The 21708-nt window shown below is 56.3% G+C and overlaps 1 protein-coding gene and 1 non-coding gene across 4 annotated transcripts in view; both read left to right on the top strand.

The window, feature by feature from the left end:
* Positions 1-21708, top strand: part of RARA (retinoic acid receptor alpha) — a 41753-nt gene that overhangs the window by 16089 nt on the left and 3956 nt on the right. For 2 of the 3 annotated variants that reach the window (XM_063109471.1, XM_063109470.1), the window contains exons 2-6: positions 1758-2298; positions 16609-16757; positions 18056-18197; positions 20287-20447; positions 20707-20883. In XM_063109471.1, coding sequence (XP_062965541.1) covers positions 2121-2298; positions 16609-16757; positions 18056-18197; positions 20287-20447; positions 20707-20883 — 807 coding nt within the window. In that variant the 5' untranslated portion in view covers positions 1758-2120. Of the gene's footprint in view, positions 1-1757; positions 2299-10867; positions 11168-16608; positions 16758-18055; positions 18198-20286; positions 20448-20706; positions 20884-21708 lie in introns of those variants that run through there. The other variant, XM_063109472.1, reaches the window with a different exon arrangement.
* Positions 92-252, top strand: LOC134389889 (U1 spliceosomal RNA). The gene has a single exon (XR_010024841.1). It is a non-coding gene; the product is annotated as a U1 spliceosomal RNA (small nuclear RNA).

Raw genomic sequence — 21708 nt, 5'->3', positions numbered from 1 at the left:
CATTAGTTGAGGGACATTTGGGTTGGTTCCACTTTCTATTATGAATAATGCTGCTATGAATATAATGCTGCTATGTATAAGCCGTTTTGAGATACTTACCTGTCGGAGATACCATGATCATGAAGGTGGTTTTCCCAGAGCTAGGCTTATCCATTGCGCTCCAGATGTGCTGACCCCTGCAATTTCCCCAAATGTGGGAAACTCGACTACATCATTTGCAGTAGTGGGGGACTGTGTTTGTGCTCTCCCCTGGTAATAATTTTTTTTTTTTTGTCTTTTTTTTCGTGACCGGCACTCAGCCAGTGAGTGCACTGGCCATTCCTATATAGGATCCGAACCCGGCGAGAGCGTCGCTGCGCTCCCAGCGCCGCACTCTCCCGAGTGCTCCACGGGCTCGGCCCGTAATAATTTTTTATATTAAAAAACAAACATCTTTTTGTGGACTTATATTGTCTTATCTCTTTGGAAGATACCTGGAGTGTAATTGCTGGGTCATTTGCTAACTCTATGTTTAACCTTCTGAGGAACTGCTAAACTGTCAGAGCAGCTGTACTGTTTTACATCATATGATGTATGAAGCAGTGTATGAGGATTCCATTTTCTCCACATCCTCGCCAGTACTTGTTATTATCTGTCTTTGATTATAGTCATCCTAGTGGTATCTCATTGTGGTTTTGATTGGCCATGTTTCTTTTTTTCTTTTTGTCTGTCTCTTTTCTTTTGTCTTTCGTGTGTGTGTAAGTACATGGGTACGTATTTGTTTATGTATATCCAAAATGGATTTGAAACATCCTCTTGTGGATTTGTTTCTTGGTTTCTCTCTCTTTGCTCTCACTGCTGCCTGTCTGCCTCACAGTGTGGTGGGTTCATCATTGTCTCTCTCTATCTGCTGGCATTATCTATGCATATCCACTAGTCCCAGCTGTTCAAACAGGGTGTGGGACCTGTGTACACATTGGTGAGGGGGAACTTGGCCTTTCCTCTTCTGCCCACCTCCCAGCCCATTCCATGTGTGTTGCTCCTCCAGACAGACGTATGTGGGTGAACTCTGAGATCACTCTCTTGCCCCTTCATTGCTTTAGGGTAGGAGGCTTCCACCCTGGTCAGCCTCTGCTCTTCTGACATATTCCTTACCCCTGGACCATTCATGATGTTAAGCACTGGAGGTGATACCCAGGAGTCCTCTGTTCCCATTTCCTTATTTGTGTGTATATAAATGGGCCTCTTCCCCAGGCCTGTGGGACAAACCCATCTGGGGTGCTGGGCCTTGGATTTGGGGGGAAGTGGTGTAAGAGGTTCCCCCGCCCCTCCGGCTTAGGAGTCATTTTTCTGAGAAGTGCCAATGCTTTAGGGAAGCAGCTTTTCCTTCCCCACTCTCCTCCTCCCAAGCACACATTCTCTGCATCTTGACCTCAGGTAACCTGCATTCAGGGAAGGAGGGCCAGCTGCCTGCCTCTACTGCAGTGATCCTTTGGGGTGGTACCATGGACCCTTTCCCTTCAGGATTGTGGTGAGAGGCCCTCCAAGGGTCTGGGCTCTGTCCCCATCTCCCCAGCCTGGCTGTGCTGTCCTGCCACTGCCAGCAGTGTCTGGGCCCTGCTCCCAGGACATCTCTGCCAGCCAGGCATGGTGCCAGCTGTCTGCTCAGCTGGGTACCATGGGAAAAATCTCTGGTTGCTCAGGTTGGGGAGCTCCACGGAGAATGCCTGTGTGCCTGCTCCTCAGTGCCCACTCACCTGTCTTTCTTCTTTCTGCAGCATCACAGGACATGGCCCTCCCAGATGCCTAGACAGGGCCCATCTAGGAGTGGCATCCTTTCTGGTGCCCTGAACACCAGCTCTGGACCTGCCCAGAAAAGTGCCAGCTCAAGAACTGCTTGACCAAAGGACCAGCTCTTGGGACATCCCTCAAACCATCTGGCCCCAGCTAGGGTGGGGGCTCCAGGAGGCTGAGATTAGCCTGCTGACCTTGGACAGCTGCTCCAGGACAAAAGGGGGGGTGGGCTGACCACACAAACCCCCTCTGGGCCCAGGACTCATGCCCCGAGGAGGGGCAGCCTGAAGCCCGCCAGAGCCCCCCACCAGACTGTCTGCCTGCCTTTCTGACTGTGGCCGCTTGGCATGGCCAGCAACAGCAGCTCCTGCCCGACACCTGGGGGCGGGCACCTCAATGGGTATCCAGTGCCCCCCTACGCCTTCTTCTTTCCCCCTATGCTGGGTGGACTCTCCCCGCCAGGCGCTCTGACTACTCTCCAGCACCAGCTCCCAGTGAGTGGATATAGCACACCATCCCCAGCCAGTAAGTCTGGGTGCTGGGGAGGCGTGGCGGAAGGGGGCTGCGGAGGGCGGAAGGGGGCTGTGGAGGGCGGCAGGCCTCAGGGCTTGGGTTCTGGGCACATCTGTTCTGCTGTGGGCATGATGAGTGGCGAGGTCTTCTCCAGATGAGGGGAGCATCATTTGGGAGCTTGAGGATGAAAGCCCCACAACTTGTAGGCTGATCAGGGCGGTTGTGTTTGATGTTGGGGGCAACAGAGAGAGAGATAAAACCATGTTGTTCTAGGCCTGCAGTGCCCCTTGTGCAGCTCTCCTGTGCTCTGCCATTGAGGGTCTTATAAATATCTCCAAGGACTGGACACAGAGGCCGGAAGCAAGTAAACAAACCTCTTGACATTTGGTGGAAATGGCAGCTCTACTGACAGCGGCACCCCACCTACACCCCATGCCTACCCGGTGTCTCTGAGGGAAAGGGCTTGAAGAAGACAGAGGCAGGCCAGCTGGAACTCTCTCTTCTCCCCCTGCCAGCTCCACCCTGCTACGCTAGGATGTGCTTCCCTTTCTGGGGAGGCTGAGAGGGAGGGACCCATGGGGGCGAGCCTGGTGGATAGGGTGAGTGTCCCAGGAGGGGGTGCTTGGCCTGGCTCTAGCTTGGGACGCATGCACAGTCTTGGCAGGGCCTGTGTTTTCTCTCTGCCTCCGCCCTCTGCCATGGGGGTTACCCGTTGGCTGGACAGGGGTCTCGGTACCCTTCCCTGGCTGGCTGAGCCAGGTAGTGGGAGGTGGTGGTGGCTATGGCCAGCTGGCAGAGTCCAGGCCTGGGGCCTGCCAGGCCGCTTACAGTAACTCTGGCCCCCAGGGCCCAGCTGGGCGTCAGGCCAGGGCTGGGGGAAGGAGGGAGCCGGGGCCTGGCCTGGGGCCGGAGGGGGTGGAAGCAGCAGAATGGGCCATCGTCTGGCCGGTAAGCTGCTGACCTGGGAAACATGTCCCACCTCTCCTGGCCAGCAGGGAATAAACACCCTGCCCTGGGCACCCACTGCCCCTCCCATGGCCCCTGGCAAGCTGCCTGACACCACTGCCCTGTGCTCCTGGCTGGACTGGGTCAGTGCTCCCTTCTTGGTGTGGAGGCAGCACTCTCTCCCCGGAGCCAGGGAGTCTCTCTGTCCCTGGGGCAGGCCCTGGCTGGGCGCCTCGCTGCCCGCACTCTGCACTGGCCATCTGCCCAGCGCCACCACTGCTTCCTGGATCGCCTCCTCTGGCTTCCCCCCACCCCCCTGCCCCACCAGCTGCCAGGAGCAGGGACTATATGTCTGTGCTCTCTTATACCCCTCATCCTTTATGCCCTGGGGCCAGGGGGCACATGCTGCCTCAGTTTTCCTTGCTACACCTTCTCAAACCTTCATCTTCTGTTTCCTTTCTCTCTTCTCTCCACCTCACACAGGAGTATGAGGCAGATGAGTCTGGGAACCCTGATTCTGGTCTGGTCTTCTAGTCTGTGCTAGTGATGGGGGGAGGCCAGCCTCTGGGGTTCAGGGTTGTTGGGGAATGGGTGGATATATCTGTGTGGAATATTGACTACATTTGAAGGGACTGGGATTCATATTCTGGGCTTAGGTCACTGCAGCTGGAAGAGCATCTACTTCCTGCCAAGGTGGGATTTTTGAGGAGAGGAAGAGTTGGAGGCCTGCAACTTAGTGCCTGTGGACAACTTGTCCTTCTCCAGGTGCCAGGAACAGAGCTCTCAGACACTCTGCCCACTTGGGGTCTGTCCTCATCAGAGGGTTAGCAATAGGCGCTATGCCAGAGAGAGCGAATACTTCTCCCTCCCCTGAATCTTGCAAGTGTCTTCCTCTTTCTTAGAGGTGGGTGGGGAGGGCTTCCCACCCTGGTAACCTTCTACCCCCAGGGTGGAGTGCCCACATTTTGGGCTAGTGTAGCCTTCTCTGGCTTTCCCCACCCAGGTTAGGCAATGACCCCTTCCTGCCCCCTCCCTCTGTGAACATGTTGGTTTCCTGGCTCCTCCCCACTACCTAGTAAACAACAACAACTTCTCTTCCTACTCAGACTCCCAGCTTCTGAGCTTCTATCTGACCTTCCCCTTCTCTGGGACCACAGGGTGGCCGTGGGCCTGAGGGAGCCAGGTATCTCCCTCTTCCTGCAGGGCTGGAGGCTCCTGGTGACCAGAGCTCCTCAGCTCTGGGTAGGGAAGCATGATGTAAAAATTTCACATGCGGGCCGGCCAGTTAGCTCAGTTGGTTAGCGTGTGGTGCTATAACACCAAGATCCAGGGTTCAATCCCAGTACTGGCCAGCCGCCAAAAAATAAATAATTTGAAAAAAGTTTAAAAAATTTTTTGCACACTTCACCTTGGAGACAGAGGCAGTTTAGCCTGCTCTGCCTGCCTGCCTTGGAGCTGACAATAGGGGTCAGACAGTTCCTAGGAGAGGTGGAAATTGGTGGCCCCCTACTCCTGCAGGGAGCAATACTCTACTCCTTTGCCACCCTTTGGTAGGAAACTTTGCTGGTAAGGCTCCCTCCTCAATTCCCTACCAAGTGTTGGCATGGTCTCTCTTCCCCTTCTCATCCCTCTCTCCAGGTGGGGAGGAAGCAGCAACTTTGGTGTACTGGGAGTGCCCTTCAGAGATCCTATAGCCTGTAGGATGACAGAAATCCTTCCAGGTCACTGTGGGAACAAAAGAATATTTGTCCTGCTATAGTCTCCCAGGGAGCCAGGGTGGGAGGACCCAGAGATGGTACAGGATCTCCCTGTTTCCCCCCAAGCCAACCCCTGAAGTTTGTTCTCTGAGGACTGGTGCTTACTGTAGAGGTTAGAGACTCTGTGGGTGTTATGGGAAGGGTCAGGGTTGTGTGTGTTTTGGGAGGTGGGGGGGTCAAGGTTGGGTGGGTGCTGGGAAGGGGATTAATAGCTTGTGTGCTTTCAGTGAGGGTTAGAAAACTGTGTTTTGGGAGAATCAAATGCAGAGCTGGGGAGGGGTTTCAGCTCTTTGAGTGCTGAGATGGGGTGGGGCATGACTTATGGCATAGAGTGCTTGAGGGGCAGTGGTCTTTGGATTGTGTTTTGTGTTTGGGAGGGGAGCGTCTCTATTTCTTATTGTTCTTCTAGGCTGGAGGGGAGCGCTAATCTGCTTTTTTTTGTTGCTCATCGGAGGAATTCCATAAGCAAAGGGGCCTGCATGGGGGGCTGTGGAGTGGACACTGTAGCTTCACAGTTAAAACTTGGACATTTCAGTACAGTTGGTTAGAGTGTGGTGCTGGTAACACCAAGGTCTGGGGTTCAATCCCTGAACCAGCGCAAAAAACAAAAACAAAAAACTTGGACATTTGCTCTACTCATTACATGCTGATAACCTATCTGAGCATGTTTCCTCATCTGCAAAACAGAGATAGTACAAGAACCTACCTTAGAGGGCTAAGAATTAGGCAAGATCTATATGTAATGCACTCAGTTATAGGACCCATGCCCTTTGTAGGTGGGAGCTGGAGAGAATGGGATGCTAACCTCTGTGGAGCACCTATTGTGTGTCAGGGACTTCATTTGTGTTTTACAAATCTTAATCCCTGCAATCCTGGAAGAAGGACATTATCTCCATTTACACAACAGGAACCTTGGCTGAGGGACTTTAAGGTAGAATCGGGTCTGTAGAATTGTAAAATCAGGCTGTTTTCCCCCATCCAGGTAGGCACTTTCGGGAGGGAACTATGGGGCACACTCGTAGGTGTGAGGAGCCTGTGGGGAGGGTTCAGTGCCAATGCTGAAACCCCTCCCCCATTGCTCAGGCCCTGCCTGTGCCTTAGAACCTCCTTTCCCCCAGTAGGGGGCGTAGGGAAGCCCCAAGCCACACCCCCTCTTCTCTGTTTTGGATCCTGAAGGCTGGAAGGAAAGAAAGATAAAAGGCCTGGGCAGGATCTCTATCCTGTCCTGGAAGCTGTAGGTACAGTCTGCTCACACCCCTCCCCACCCCCGAACCTGCCCACTGCAGCTCATGGGAGTTTGCAGAACTCAGTGGGCACCCTTTCCCCATCTTCAGACAGACACCGAAAGAACAGAGTGTAAAAGCCACAGTTCTTATTCTTATTTTGTTTCAATTTGTGGGGAGGGGCAGGGAAGTTGGAAGCAATCAATAGAAGAGTTGGGATGGGAGCCCCTAAAGGATGGCTCCAGATTTTCTGTCTACATATTTGCCATGTGTGCCTAGAGACTCCACTTCTCCCCTTTCCAGTCTGTGTGTCACCCCTCCCTTCCCTCTTCTCACTCTTTCCTTAGACAATAGGAGGGAGAGCCCAGCGGGGGAGGGTACTGCCTAGCAATGCCTTTCCTGGGGTCCAAAATGCAGAGTCAGCCAAAAGACCATTACATGGAGTTTTGAATGAAAATGGAGCTCCTCACTTTTTATCTCCCAGCACAGATAACGCACAGGTATGCTCAGTGCAGGATCCCAGCATGGAATAGGGGAGAGGTCTCAGGGACAGAAACTTGTCTTCCTTTTAGGCAGGGCAGGGCCCAAGGCATTGTGTTCACTTTATGCCAAGAGATATGTGTCTGTGGGGCTATGCCAGTGCAGGCCCTGACTGCCCTTTGGGGGTAGCATCTGCAGAAAGATGAAGTGGTTCCTTTCTCCAAATTGTTTTGGGGCAGTGCCTTCCTCATCTCCTCCTCCACGGAGTAGAGGCACAGCCAGTGAGTCAGGTCTCCTAGGGTAAAGTGGAGGAATCTCAGCCCTGGCTAGGTCAGAAATAAAGAACTGCCTCTGCCCATTTTGACTTCTGGTTTGCTGGAAACCTCAGCTAGCCTGCAGACCAAGGTCCCCCATGGGCAGAAGTCTTAAAGGACAGCTCTTCCTGTGTGGCCTTGGGCGGTTCATCCAACCTCTCTCTGAATCTGTTTCCTCCTCTTTAAAGCACGACTTCTTAGAGCATAGCCTTATAACACCAAAGTCATGGGTTTGGATTCCGTACTGGCCAGCTGCCAAAAAAATAAAGCAAGACTTCTAGTCTGTCCCTGTCTGGGCAGGTTGCTATTAGGCCATGGTGACCTGCTTGCTGGTGAGGGCCTCAGTGTGCTTCAAGTACCCTGTAAGAGCAGTAATGACAAGGGGTGGGGTGGAGCTGGGCATTGTCTTGGGGGATGGCCACCCTGTACTGGGACTTGATGACTTCATGATTTCCTGTTTGTTGTCCCCTCCAGATGGTGTTGGGGACAGGAGGGAGCCCTGCCTGGCACAGTGGGGGCCAATTCAGCTCACTCTTGCTGAGGGCTTGCTAAGTGCAAAGCCCTGGAGAAGGAGATGGGGGCATGGTGAGGTTCAGCAGGATGGGACCACAGGTCTGCTGACATCTGTCACCAGAGGCCCCTCACTCCCAGCTGCTGGTCAGAACCTTCTTTTTTTCTCTCTTCTCCTACTGCCCCAGGACACTGTGTTCTGCTCTGACCTGCCCCATGGCCTTGTCATTGCCCAGAACAGGCCTCTCACCCCAGCCTCTCTTCACTAGCTCTGGAAATCCTATCCATCTTTCAAGGAACATCTTGGATGTTGCCTCTTCACAGAAACTTTCACAGATGTTCCCCCTTCCTTGCCACACTCTCCTTCCCTCCTTTGAATGCCTGTGGATCCTTATTTTTTCTCTTACAACACTCATCTCTTTTTTTTTTTTTTTTTTTTTTGTCCTTTTTTGTGACCGTGCTCAGCCAGTGAGCGAACCGGCCATCCCTATATAGGATCCGAACTCGCGGCGGGAGCGCTACTGCGCTCCCAGCGCCGCACTCTCCCGAGTGAGCCACGGGGTCGGCCCTTACAACACTCATCTCTACCATGAAGTTATTTCTCCCCTGTTCCTGTAATGAGCTATAATCATTTGGGAGATCTTTCTCTGCCCACCAGGTCTTTGATGGCAGAGACTGAGTCTCAGGTCCCTTAGCATCTAGCAGCTGTGGGCACAGAGCCTAACACATAACTGGTGCCCAGGAGCTGCATCATTTGAGAGGAAAGATACCAAAGACATGGAAGCACTCTGTCCTCTTTCCCAGTGTCAGACCCCAGCATTTCATCTATAACCCCAGAGTCCCACACCCACCTATCCAACAGTGGACTTCTGTACTTTGTAGTCTCAGGAACTTTGCTATCGGATAAGCTGCACACCAGAGAGTCCTTCTTGCTACTTCCTTTCCCATCCCCCCATTGATTCTACCTTTAAAATACCTGGTGAATCCACCTTCCTCTTTCCATTACCACTGCCAGTTTCCTAGGCTAAGCCCCCTTTGTCTGGTGTCTAGACTGCTGCAGTAGCTTCTAACTGGTTTCTCTTGCTCTCCTATAATCCATTCTTCACATAGCTGCTGGGAAGATCTTTTTATACTGTAAATCAGATCTTGTCTGTCCTCTGCTTGGAACTTTTCTATGTCTTCTTGAAAGCCTTATTGAGACCTACAAGCCGGCCCAGTCTGGTCTTAAGCCTCCCTCTCCAGCCTGGTCTTGTTATCTTTTCCTCATCCTAGTCTTCCATCAGTTCCTTGAATAAACTCATCAATTTCTGTCATCCCAGGACTTTTGCACGGGTTTTCTTTTACTGGGACTGCACTCCTTCCTACTCTGCCTGACTAACTTCTACCCTTTTTTAGGTCTGCTTTATTTGAGTTCTTCCCTGATCCTTCACTCTAAATTAGGTACCTACATTAATTCTCCTTCAGAGCACACTATATACTTGTGCCATTATACCACTTATCTCAGTTTGCAATCATATATACATATATATTTGTGATTATTTGCTTAATGGACGTTGCTCCATAAGGTCTGCAAGGGAAGGTTCACCCGTGTATCCACATAGAAGTCACTCAGAAAATACAATTTTTCTTGAATAGGCCTGGCTTGCTGGGAACATGGGCTTTGGGGACAGAAAGTTCAAATACCCACTCTATCCTTTATATTAGTAGCTTGATCTTGGACAACCCTCCGAGCCTTGCTGAAACCTCATTTTCTTTATTTGTAAAACTTACCTCTTGGAGTTGCTGTGAGGATTAAATGACAACATATGTACGAACCTGGCTTCTGGAATACCTTGGGTAGCATGTAAATTCCCATCCCTTCTTTGTAGAGAGTGGAGTAATAGGATCCCCTCTTTATAGGGACCTTCCCAACCTAGGCCTTTCTTCCAATGAAAAAGCCATCCCGAAGGCTTCCGGAAGGAAGTGGTCAGCTGGAAGGCACCAGCCCCCTTCTTTTATCTCTCCTGGGCTGCACAGTGCCCGATCCTGGTTCCTCCGCAGGGAGACACCCTGGGCGGGGCTTTGCTCGCCGGAAGCACGCAGAGCGTGGGGAGGAGAGCCCCCTCGCTTGTGTTTGTGCCAACAGCACCGGCGTTGCCGCGTCGGATTCCGGCGGGCGGGCTGGCGGCCGGAGTCGCACATGATGTCACAGACAATGACACAAGCCGGGTGTCTCATTCCCACAGCTCCCGAGCTGCAGTGTCACACCCGGGACACCCGGCACGCCGCGTTCGTGACGCTAACACTTGGCCACACGCACCCGGGCCCTGCGCCTCCTGCTTCTCCGGGGGAGCTGGCCTGGTCTGGCCTGGCCGGGCAGGGGGCCGACGGGCGAGCCCCGCGGGCGGGATGGCGAGCGGGTGATCTCACGGGCAGCGGTGGGTGGGTCACCCAGAGGTGAGGCGCCGCCAGGAGAGTTCAGCGAGAGTTCAGCCGCATTGCATTAGGCAAATGAGGCCAGGGCTGGGTGGGGGTGTGTGTGAGGGGGATGACACCGGGACCACCCCCCTCCTCCCCGCCCCACCACCGCGGCTTCGCCTGGCTGGGGATTGACCAAACCACGGGGGAGGCTGGAAGCCAGAACTGGATGGGGGAAGACACCCTCCCCTCTTCCGTCCTCGCCTCTGCGCGCAGCCCCCTCCTTTCCCTGCGCCCTGCCTCCGTCCGTACCCTGCGTACTCCTCCTCTGGTGCCTTTTCCCTTCCCTTCCTCTCCTCTCTCCTCCCCCTTCCCAGGTTCCCCCCACTCGCCTGTCCACATGCCGCCTCTCCTCCGTTCCCTGCGTTTCTCCCGCAGCAGCCGGCCCGCCCGGAACGGGTTAAGCCAGGGGCGGTGCCTGGACGGGGCGGGGCGGAGGAAAGGGGGTGGGACTCGGGGAGGGGGGGGCGCTCAAAGCTGGGGTGGGGGGTGCGGCGCTCACCACCGGAGACCCACCGGGCGTCGGCTGTCCCGGGCCTGGCGGAGGCGGAGCCGCGCGGGGCCCCCACCCCCACCCGGAATCCTCGACCGGGAGAAGCCCGGGAGCCCCGGCCGGGAGGAGGAAGTGCTCGACGACTCCCCCGCCCTGCTCCGATCCCGCCCCCGACCTGCGGACTTGGGGAGCCGACGGACTCTGCCTCGGACACCACGAGATTCGAGACGGGAGCCCCGTCGAGGTGAAGCCACTAGTTCCCGGGCCTCCGCCGGGCGTTCGCTGGGGGAGCCGAGGGACCCTCTTCCCAGCATACACAACTTCTTCGCTTTTTACCTGGGACTGGCGGAGCTGCCGGCGGACTTAGCCGCGGGGACTTCAGGGCAGGGGGCGTTCCCCTGCCCCGGTCGCCAGTCGGGGCGAGGGGACGTGCCCTCGCTCCCAGCTGCTCTGCTCGGATGGCGCCGCCGGCTGAGTGAGGGGGGCGGCGCGCAGGACTTCCTCGTCCGGACCTCTTGTCTTCGCGGGGGAAGATGTACGAGAGTGTGGAAGTGGGGGGGCTCACCCCCACCTCTAACCCCTTCCTAGTGGTGGATTTTTATAACCAGAACCGGGCCTGTTTGCTCCCGGAGAAAGTGCTCCCTGCCCCGGGTCCCTACTCCACCCCGCTCCGGACTCCGCTTTGGAACGGCTCAAACCACTGTATGTACCGGCCTCCCCCTCTGCTATTGTAGGAGCTGGGGGTGGGCAGTGGTTCTTACACTCCTACGCAGGGATGCGAGCCCGGGGACGTGGTAGGGGTCTTGTCGCTACCCATCTCTTTCCACAGTCTCTCTTGCTGGACAGATGGGATTCCCGCCCGCACCCCCTCCTCCCCCGCAAATAAGCCTGGGCGCTATTTCTGTTATATCAGGACTGAGGAACTTTGAGGGTTCTTCCTTTCAGGAAACGTTTGTTCATCTCTTCTTCCACGTTTTCTAGGGGACATGAAGCCCAAGCCCCTTGCCCCCACTTGATATCTTCTTGCTTGGAATCCAATAGCTTCACAGCAGGCTGGACCGTAGGTTAAAGGTCCTGTCTGTGGGCTTATCCGCTCTGAGGAAGAGGGGCCTTCTCCCCGGATCCCACTCCTGCTAGGCCTGGGGGAGAGCCCCCTCCTGTGCGACAGCTGCTGCCCCCAGCCCTGCTCTTGCCTCATTGGAGTGGGTGTCAGGGGAGTGCTTGATGTCTGCTGTTGGCAGTGGGGTGTTGCAGAAAGGGTCAACTTCATCAGACATCCGTCTGCCATTCTAACCTACCCTTACATCTTGGGGAGGGGCACCAGGTCCATCTGGGGATTGTCCTGGCTCCAGATCCTTGGCTGGCATCTTTGAGGCTTCTGTGCCCAGGAATGGAGGGGAGAAGCTGCTCTGGTGGGAAGAATTCCCCTCCCCCTAATTCTAATCTGGTTTGTTCTCTGGGAGATGAGTTTGTTTTTTGTGGGTCTGGAGCTGCTCTGGAAATGAGGAGTGTATCCCCTCCCACTCCCACCACCGTGTCCTTTTGTTATCCCGTCTTGCATAGGGATAGGGCCAGGCTTTGGGCTGCCCTTTCCTAAGAGGGACGCTGGGGAGAACCCTGGCATCCTGGCAGCCTGACACCTTCTCTCCTATGCCCCCTGCCTGGGTTTAGGCTCCTCTGGGAGGGAGGGGTGCTGTGCATACACAAGAGCTGTGAGTGGGGTGCACACCTGGGCGTACTCATGCCCAGCTGGGAGGCACTGTACACTGGGTGGGCGAGAGCAGGTGCTAGGGAGTTATTGTTAGGTGGCTCAGGTTTCTTTCCCTACCCTGCTCTGGGCTCAGCTCTTCCCTGGAGGTTATCCCACCCTCCCAGACCTGCTGCTTCCCTCCTGTCTGCCACGGAGGAAGGGTGGTGGAGGTCTCTGGGGATCTGGCAGATTGGAGAGGGTTGCAGGGCAAAGGACTTACCCTACCCACAGCCCCTCTTGTTCTAGGAAGAGAGACCTGAGGTAGACAGCCGACCTCTGCCCTCCCAGAGCCACCTTAACCCCAGCCTTTCCTATTGTCCTGTTCCCTTACCTTTGCTTCTGGGGTAGAATTGGCTGTGAAGCTGCAGATGCAGGAGGGAGGATGTGACTTTGGAAAAAGGAAGAGGTGAGAGGCTGATAGCAGGATGCTCCATCCTATTCTCCCAACTCTGGAAGACACCCCACCCCTCAGTGGAATAATTGGGGCAGGGCTGCCAGGATCACCCCTTCACTTCCTTGGCCACCTTCTCCAGAGGACTGGAGGGAAGCTGGGATCTGAGACCTTGGACTCCAGCCTCTGTCTCTTCCGTAGCCTGTAGGGACAGCTCAGCTCTTTCTTGCCCAGAACTGGAGGGGGAGGAGGATCGCAGAGAGTCGAATTGGGCAAGAGGCAGGAGGTAGATTTGGTGAGCTCTGCTTCCTGCAACCACTGGACATGGGGAGGTGGAGATCTGCCCTTACACCTGGTCTGGGGAGGGGCAGAGCTAGAGGCTTGGGTTCCCAGTTCCCACAGTCTGTGTGTAAGTGTGTGTATACATCTGGTGTCAGTGGTCTGGGTCCTGGGCCTGTGGGGTTGGGAGTGATAGGGATGCAGGGGTTGTTCCTGCGGCTGAAGAAGGACCTGGAGTTTGCAGGTGGTGACTAAACACTGTCTTGAGTATGTGGGGCCAGTGTCACCACCTTGGAAGGAACCCCTTGGTGTGTGTGGAGGTCCTCTGGTGATTGGAGCCACTTTCCCGCCTGCTCTTGAAGAATTCTCCACCCTCCCACCCCCACCCCCCTACCCCCCTACCCCGCTTCACTTCTACCAAAGGTGGGAAGAGAGAGCAGGTTGGCTGTGGGAAAGAGACCTGGAGCCTGCAGGACCCTGGGGACCTTGCCTCTTTCCCCAGATCCCCCATTTCGGTGCTCTAGAGGACAAGGGGTGCACAGGATGTGGCTTCCCATCTGTCCCCCACTAGTCTCCGCGGCTCACGCCTCCGCCCGCTCCCAGACGTCCAAGAATGTGAAGCACGTGGATGCCCGTAGTGGGGGGAGGGGGAGAGATGCTTATCAGGCCGCCGCTGGGCTAGGGGCCTTCTTCCGCCGCCGCCGCCGCCGCCGCCTCTGCCGTGCTACACCCAGAGTCACCCCCACCCTCTCCCCGGGAGGAGGAAGGGTGGTGCAAGGGCCCTGCGCCCCCTCCCCATCCCACACTAGGGCCTGCGAAGGGAAGGGAGCTGCAGAGGGGCGGGCGCCAGCTGGATTGGGAGGGGAGCCGCTGGCCGGGGGCCCGGCCGATTTCCTGCTGATCTCCTCCAGGAAACCGGCCCCTTGTGTGAGCCCGCGAATGGCTCCGGGGCGTGGGGAATCCGGAGCTCTCTGCTGGGCCTGCCCGACCAGGATGGGGGTGCGGGAGAGGGGACGCCTGGCTTCCTGGGCCGGTTCCAGCCCTCCGCTGGGTACTGGAACTTTGAGCTAAGGTGTGGTCTTTCTCCAGCCGGAGTCTTTCTGCAGGAAGAGAGATTTGTTGGGCTGGGGCCTCTGGGGAGGGAGGTTAGCAGGGAGGGGCCAGGGCAGGGCAGTCCCTCCCCCATTGTTGTCCTTCCTCCTCCCCCCCGCCCAGCTGTGTGTGCAGAGAGTTATAGTTGTGTCCTAAGTCTTGCAGAGGCTGTAAGGGTCCCAGAGTTCCCCACACCTCTGCCTTAGTCCTTCTACTTTGCCTCCCTGGGCTGTTGGCTGGAGGCCTGGGGAGGTGGGGACTGGGCCCCAGCTTGGGTTCAAAGGGCAAAACAGGAAACCTGAGCTGGGTTACCGTGGGTGACAAGTGGGGGATGTGCTCGGAGTGGGGGTGCAGACCATGTTATGGCCCAAGGGCAGCCAGCTGAAATGGGGTGGGCTGAGAGGAGGCCTCATCCAGCCTAAACTGCGCTTCTACCTCGGGTCATCTCCCCCATCCTGCCAAAAAACAATTTTAAAAAGCACATTCTTTCAGTTCCATAAACATCCTCTGGACTTTGCTTTAGCTCCAAATTCTGATGGGCCTTTGCCCCTCCAGTCTGTCCCTGGCCTTAGGGCTGTCTGCTCCTTATCCCAGTATTCTCTGTTTCCCCATGCCCCACCTCCCCTTCCTCCACTCCACTTCATACCCCAAAGCCCTTAGTCCTTTCTCCCCCTCCAGTCTGGTTCTTTTTAGAGGTAGGGCCTTGGGGGAGGTGGGGCCCAGGGCAAAGGGTAGATTAGGAGGGGAGGGGAAGTCAGTGCCTTCTTCCCCTGCTTGTTGGAATGCTGACCAGGATTCTAGGCCACGGTCCCCTCCACACCCCCTTGTCCTTGACACCCCACCCCCCAGTCTGGATTGTCTATTGTTACTGCTTTTACGTCTTGGAAAAAGTTAGCACAACAAAGGCTCCTTTGTCACTCACCCCTTTGCCTCCTGGCCTCACCCAGGCCCCCCAACCCCGCCCCCCCCCAGCAGCTGTTCTCAGACCTCTTGGCTTGTCTGATTGGCTTGTCTGGCTTGGGGAGAATGAGGTGGGAGAAAACCAGGCCAGGGTAGTGGTGGGGTGAGGAGCAGAGGGCTGGGGGAGGTCAGAGAAGAGTCTACTGGACTGGTTGGGGTATGGGCATTGACTGTCCCTTTGCTGTAGGCTGGTTTCTGGACAGGGAAGGGGATATGGGGCCACAGCAGTGCTTGTCAGCCAGACTGACTAGAGAAGTAATGCCCAGTCCCTATTAAGAGTCAGGAAAGCCCTGCCAACATTGTTGGCCTGGTTCCCTGTCATCAACCCCTGGTGTGTCTGCAGGTAAGAGGGGAGAGTGAGAGCATGCAGCCAGCCCCCAGTGTCCCTGTGCTTCCTTCCTCTATGCCTGGACCTATATGGTGCTTAAGGTGTTTGGCTTATATGGTGTTTGAAGTTATATGGCTATAAGATGTTTGGGCCAAGAGCTGTAATAAGCACCTTTAAATGACAGAACCTCATGTGCTTGAGTTTGGGGTGGATTCTGGGGTGTGGGAGTTGAGGGATCCATCTACTCACTCAGGAAGGCATCCTTGCCCATCCTTGGCCCTGGACAAGTGGACATGGTAAAGGCCTCAGGAGGATGCTAGGTGGCCCCTTGGGAATCTGGAATTTCCGCAATCATAGTTCCCATTTAGCCCACTACACCCCCAGCTGCCCACGCTTTGGGCACAGACAGCCCCCACCCAGCCCATTCCTGATTTGCCTGGGGTGATGGGCTTGGAGCCAGGCACTAGGGATGTTTTGGCCACTGGGGGCTGCCCCTGCTGGCTGGGTCACCCCTCCTGGCTGCCCTCTTGGAGCTGAATAACGGGAGGGGAGGGGGTAGTAACTCGGACATAGTATTGAGGCCAGACAGAAAGAGCATTGATGGGAACAGACCCCCTTTGTCATGTCTCCTCTTCCCAGACATGGCACCCAGAATCATGGGCTTCTGGGGCCCATGGGGACTCTTCTTCCTGTCTCCAGGGGGTCCCCCTACCCATCTCAGGGAGCCCCATTTGCTCTGCCCCAACATTTGTGACTCTTCTTTGCACACCCCTCCTTGGGTCCCTGGCCTGGGGATTGTTTGGGTGGAGGAGGGGCTGTAGCTGCTGGCAGAGGCTGGTGGGGGGGGGGAGCGGAAGCAGAGGGGGTGGGGGAGTGGCCAGCTTTGAATATCCTGTTGACCCCAGTTTCCTCTGCCCCCAGCTTGTGTCCTCTTCCCTCCCTCCTCATCAAGCCTTAACTCCTTCCTAACTTTGGGGAAAATGGAGCCAGGCTGCCTAGGGGCCAGGGCTTTAGAACCAGACGGACCCCCACCCCCAAGCATAGCCATGTACACCCATATACAAATCTCACAGTTTATAATCTGATCTTTCTGGTTTGGAAGGTGGGGTGCTGGGGAAGTAGACAAGAGTGACGGGGTGCCAGAGGCCTCACTGGCAACCCCTTACCGCATCTGGCTAGGGAGTCCCAGCTTTCCTGAGACTACCCCTTCCCCAGAGTTTGAATCCTGCCAGCAGTGGTGAGGCTGAGAGAAGCTCCTGGGAAGAGACCATGGGGCAGGGTGGGCACAGTATTAAAGATGGTGACCTGGGTCTCTAACTGCCCCTCCCCTCTTCTCTTTCTAGCCATTGAGACCCAGAGCAGCAGTTCCGAAGAGATAGTGCCCAGCCCTCCCTCGCCGCCCCCCCTCCCCCGCATCTACAAGCCTTGCTTTGTCTGTCAAGACAAATCCTCAGGCTACCACTATGGGGTCAGCGCCTGTGAGGGCTGCAAGGTGAGTTGAGGGGGTCATTGGGAAGGACAGTCTTGATTAGATAAATGGGATGTTCTCACTGCCGTGTCCTGGGAGCATGCTGTTGGGGGTGGGGGATGTCCCTGAAGCTGTTGCTCTTGCTTCTATGTGGAATCTGGCAGCAGCCTTGGAGGAGGAGGGGACGCTTGTAATAGAACCTCCCCCATAGATGAGCAGGGTTCCCCCAAATCAGAGATCCCCTCCTGCCTGAGCTCTTCCCTGTCTCCATCCTCTAGCTGGCAGGGCGTATGCATGCTCTGCCACCGCTGCCCGGGTTGCCATGGTGAGCTGGCTGCTGACTGGCTCTTGGCAGGGGACCCAGGAGGCCTGCCCCTGGGCAGCCCTGCCTGAACTTCGTCATGGCAGCCTGGCAAGAGGCAGTTAGGAGCAGGCGCCCTGCCTTGGCCTTCCCTCTCGGTGCTCAGGCTGTGGGCTCCCAGTGTCTAGCTGGATTTCCCTGCCCTTGTGTTAGGCTCCAGGTTGCAGATGTAGCTTCCCAGCAGCTCTGGGCCTCGCTTCTCCCCTGTACCAGTTTCCTCCTTTGGAGATTGGGGCTCAGAAGCTGCACAGCTTTGGGACTCTGGGCCTCCCTTCAGCCTGGAGTAACCATTCCCAGGTGTGGGACAAAGGTCAAGGGCAAGGCACAAGGCCTCAGGCTGTGTGTGTCTGCCTGTCCTGTCTGGTTGTTCCTGGTTTCTCCCTGGTCTGTCCATCTATCTCTCTGGTTAGCTGGTGTGTGGAACCCATGTCCAGCCTGGGTCTGTCTCTGTGACTGGTCAGTGCACATCTATCTGGCTGGCCAAGGTGTGTCTTGCTGTCTTATTCCCAAGTGTGTGTGTGTGCATGTGTCTCTGTCTCTCTGGCCAGCCTGTGTGTCTGCCTTTTTGGCCCCTTTCTGCTTGTCTTCTGTTCCTGTGTTGAGTCCAGGGCTCTGAGTTCCAGATACCTGCCTCTCTCCCATCTAGCCCATGTCTTCCTATTCCTGACTCACAACCAGCTCTGAGGTCCTTTTCCTCAAAAGAGAGGAGTCGAGTTTGAGGGTGCAGGTTAGGGGGAGACTGCTGCCCACGCTGTAGTATTGAGACAGGTACTGAGATTCTCCTGATGAGTGTCATTTTAGGTGAATTATTCTCCCCACCTTTTCTGGCCTGCTCAGGTAGGTGATGGGCAAAGGCTTGAGGGCAGCAGCTGGTCTGGCCCTCTTATCCCAGGCTGAGGCCACAGGCCAGGCACTGTTCCCACTGTGAGTGTGGACCTGACTCCCTCCCCTCTGTACCCAGGGTTTCTTCCGCCGCAGCATCCAGAAGAACATGGTGTACACATGTCACCGGGATAAGAACTGCATCATCAACAAGGTGACCCGCAACCGCTGCCAGTACTGCCGGCTGCAGAAGTGCTTCGAAGTGGGCATGTCCAAGGAGTGTGAGTGCTGCGGGGCCAGGGACCAAGCCTGCCCTGGGTGGGGCCTGAGGGCCGAGGGAGTGGGCCGTGCCATGTGGATGTGTGTGCACATGTGTGAACACACATGCTGTCGTGTGCAGGCTTGTGGTTAAGGATGGTCAGTGTACAGCTACGAGGGCATGTCGGAGTCTGGCTGGCAGTGTGTTCGTGTGTGGGTAGGTGCTCAAGTACAGTGTGTGTGTAACTGTTCCTGTGGCTGCATGTCTGGCCGGGTTTGCTTACACATGTGTGCAGGTGCATCTGCTCCCAGGATGGCTTTCTTCCCACCCCACTTGACTTTGGACTTTGGACACTCAGAGGTGTACCTGAGTCCCTTCTGATTGTGCATCTTAGAGGAGGGGCCTGAACTCTGAGGGGTGCTGGGCTGGTATTTATGTTTGTTGGGGGGTGGGATGGGCTGGCACAAGGATCCAAAAGCCATTGTTTAGTTAAGCCTGGGATCTGGGACTTCTCAGCTCCCAGAGGAATGAGATTTCCAGTTTGGGCTCAGCTGAGGACTGGTGGAAGGAGGGAGGGGTGGGCTGGACAGGGAGACCCTCTTGTGTTGAATCATGGGTGTTGCTGTGGTGACCGGTGATTGATGATGTCAGAGATAAATGACGCTGACAGACACCTCCTTGTCTGCGTGGCCGTTGCCATGGAGCCTGAGCTTTGGGGGATGGGGTGGGGGAGGGGCTGCAGGACCCCCCAGCCCTTTGTGGGAAGGGTAGTGAAGAGGGAGGTGAGGGGAGAGGTGGTTCTGACTCCTGCGTGAAGAGAAGAGCTGAAGAGCCCCCGCCAGGAACGGAGGGGACCTGCAGTATCCTGCCACCTCCTTCCACAGGAGGCGGGGGGGGGGGGGGGGTGCCTTGTCCTGAGCCCAGGAAGTGGTATCTCCCTGTTGCGGAGTGGGTGACAACTTGGGACCCACAGGCCTGGGACCCTTCGTGTTTGGGTTGTTACCTCCTTCTCCCTCTGTTTGTTCCACCTTCTGCTCTTTTCACTGCAGAAGGACCAGGGTGGGGACCCCCTCTCCCTCCCACCACCAGCTCCCCTCTCCCTCCCACCACCAACTCCCCTTCTCCCTGCTGCTCTGTGCCCTGGAGCTGAGCAGCTGCCATTTCAATAGAATTAAAGCTTCCGAATGATAAACGTCTTGTCACAGCTGCAATTTTCTCTTCCCAAATTATCCCCCCACTCTCTCTCTCCCTCTCCCTTCTCTCCTCTGCACTTTATTGAATTTGCAGAATCGACATGAGTGATCTCCAAATTATGCCAGCTACCCCCCCCCCCGCTGCCCCCTCCCTGGGCCCCCCCAACCTCACCCTCCCTTCCTCCCTCGTCAGCAGCTACCACTGGCCCTGTGAGTGATTGTGTGTCTGGGATAATCGGCTGGTAACGACCCCATCGCTTCTTTAAAGCCGAGTGGTGTGTGCGGCTCAGCGCCCCCGGTGATTTGTCTGCTCCCCGACTAATGGGCCGAGAGATTCTTCCTGCCTGGTCCCCACTCTCTGGCTGGGGAGTCCTGCTCCCCATGTGCTCTGAGCCAGTCCCAGGGACCCCTAGGGAGTTAGCTGCCAAGAGGACTGGGGCTGTGAGGCAGGAGCAGGTCCTTCCTGGGGGGCAGAGGAGGCAGAGCCCAGAGGAGGGAGACGTGTGCTCTGCATGTTTCCGGTCTGGGACACGCACACCTGCAGTGTGGGATGGAGTAGATGTGTGGGGGGACAGGGCACTGTGGGCTGGCCATGGGGTGTGTGTGTGCATGTGGCCACAGCTGTGGTTGGGCCCCTGCGGCAGGACTTGGTGTGTTGGTCAGTGGGCATGGAGGGCTGCAGCCTGTGGCGATGCCTAGCCTGACAGTGTGGACGTGCTCAGCATGGGTGCGTGTGTGCATGTTTGTGCGTGTGTGCACGCGTGTGTGTTGTGTGTGTATGTGTACCAGCTGCTTGACAACCTCAGCAGCTGGTGGCTCTCTTCTGGTGGGAAGAGCTTGGGTTAGGGATGGACCTTGGGCCTGAGGATGGACCACTGCCCTCAGCTGCCCTCTAACCTGCCCCTCTGCCCTCTACAGCTGTGAGAAATGACAGAAACAAGAAGAAGAAGGAGGTGCCCAAGCCCGAGTGCTCAGAGAGCTACACGCTGACGCCAGAGGTGGGGGAGCTCATCGAGAAAGTGCGCAAAGCGCACCAGGAAACCTTCCCCGCCCTCTGCCAGCTGGGCAAATACACTACGGTATGGCTCCCCTGGGCGCACCCACTGCCACAGGGCCAGGACAGGCCCCTCAAGGGCACCCTTTCTGCGTTCCCTCCTTACCCCTGGCTGGGCCTCTGTGTCCTCCACTTTCCCCTCTTCCCCCTCCTTCCAATGCCTCCTCCCAAGGAGCTCTCAGGAAGTGAAGGCCGGGTAGAGGGCAGGCCTGTGGGGGCTGGCAGAGCCGGGCCGAGAAGGGGTGCCATGGAGGAGAAGGCCCTCACTCTCCCTCCTCCCCCAGAACAACAGCTCAGAACAACGTGTCTCTCTGGACATTGACCTCTGGGATAAGTTCAGTGAACTCTCCACCAAGTGCATCATTAAGACTGTGGAGTTCGCCAAGCAACTGCCAGGCTTCACCACCCTCACCATTGCTGACCAAATCACCCTCCTGAAGGCTGCCTGCCTGGACATACTGGTGAGGGTCTGCCCCCGCCCCCCTGACACTGCCCCCGTGTCCTTGAAGGATGTCCTCCCAGCCAAAAGCTACCCTCCTAAACACCCATCTAGAATCAACCTGTCCAAATGCCCACCACCCAAATATCCACCCTTTCTCTCCCCCATGTGCCCACCTGTCCACTTGTCTACCTGTTCACCTGTCACTTAGCCACTCAGCACCCAGATGTGAAATGGGTTCACCTGTTCACACATACACACATCTGTCCACCTTTACCCCATCTGTCCATTGAGCCTTCCATCCATCTATCCATTTTGTCTAATGAAGATTCACATGGTATCCTCTGTGGCCAGTCCTGAGTTGGGTGTCAGGAACACAGAGGTGAACACAACCCCATCCCCTCTCTTGAAAACCTTCCATATGCAGGAGGCAACAGATAAGTCAACAGAGATTATAAAACTTATAAAAGCTGGCTGAAGATAGGGGTAAGGGCTGTTGACTGCCTGGGCCCCAGGAAAGATGTCCCAGAGGAGGCAGTATCCAGGGGTTTCTAGAAGGGCGGGTGATAGGGTGTCTCTAGCTCAGGAGCAGGAGGTGAAAAGCCTGTTGCTGTGAGACTGTGCTGGACTCAGGGGACTGCAAGGAACTTGGCGGGGGCCGAGGGTGGACTGAGCTGGAGGCAGGATGCAGTGGGTGGGTTGGGGAGGGTTGGTGGGAACTGCCAAAGCCAAGGCTGGAAGGAGGACTCTCCTCGCTGTCATCCCTGACAAGGGCTCAGTCCTCCTGAGTCTTCTCCTTGTGGGACGCCGCTGATTGAATGCTGACTGGGGGGTGACGGTGCGGGAG

This window comes from Cynocephalus volans, chromosome 10, assembly GCF_027409185.1.
Source record: "Cynocephalus volans isolate mCynVol1 chromosome 10, mCynVol1.pri, whole genome shotgun sequence".
In the NCBI taxonomy this organism is placed as follows: Eukaryota; Metazoa; Chordata; class Mammalia; order Dermoptera; family Cynocephalidae; genus Cynocephalus; species Cynocephalus volans.
Note: the sequence above shows the minus strand (reverse complement) of the source record. Positions and strands in the feature narration are given on the sequence as shown.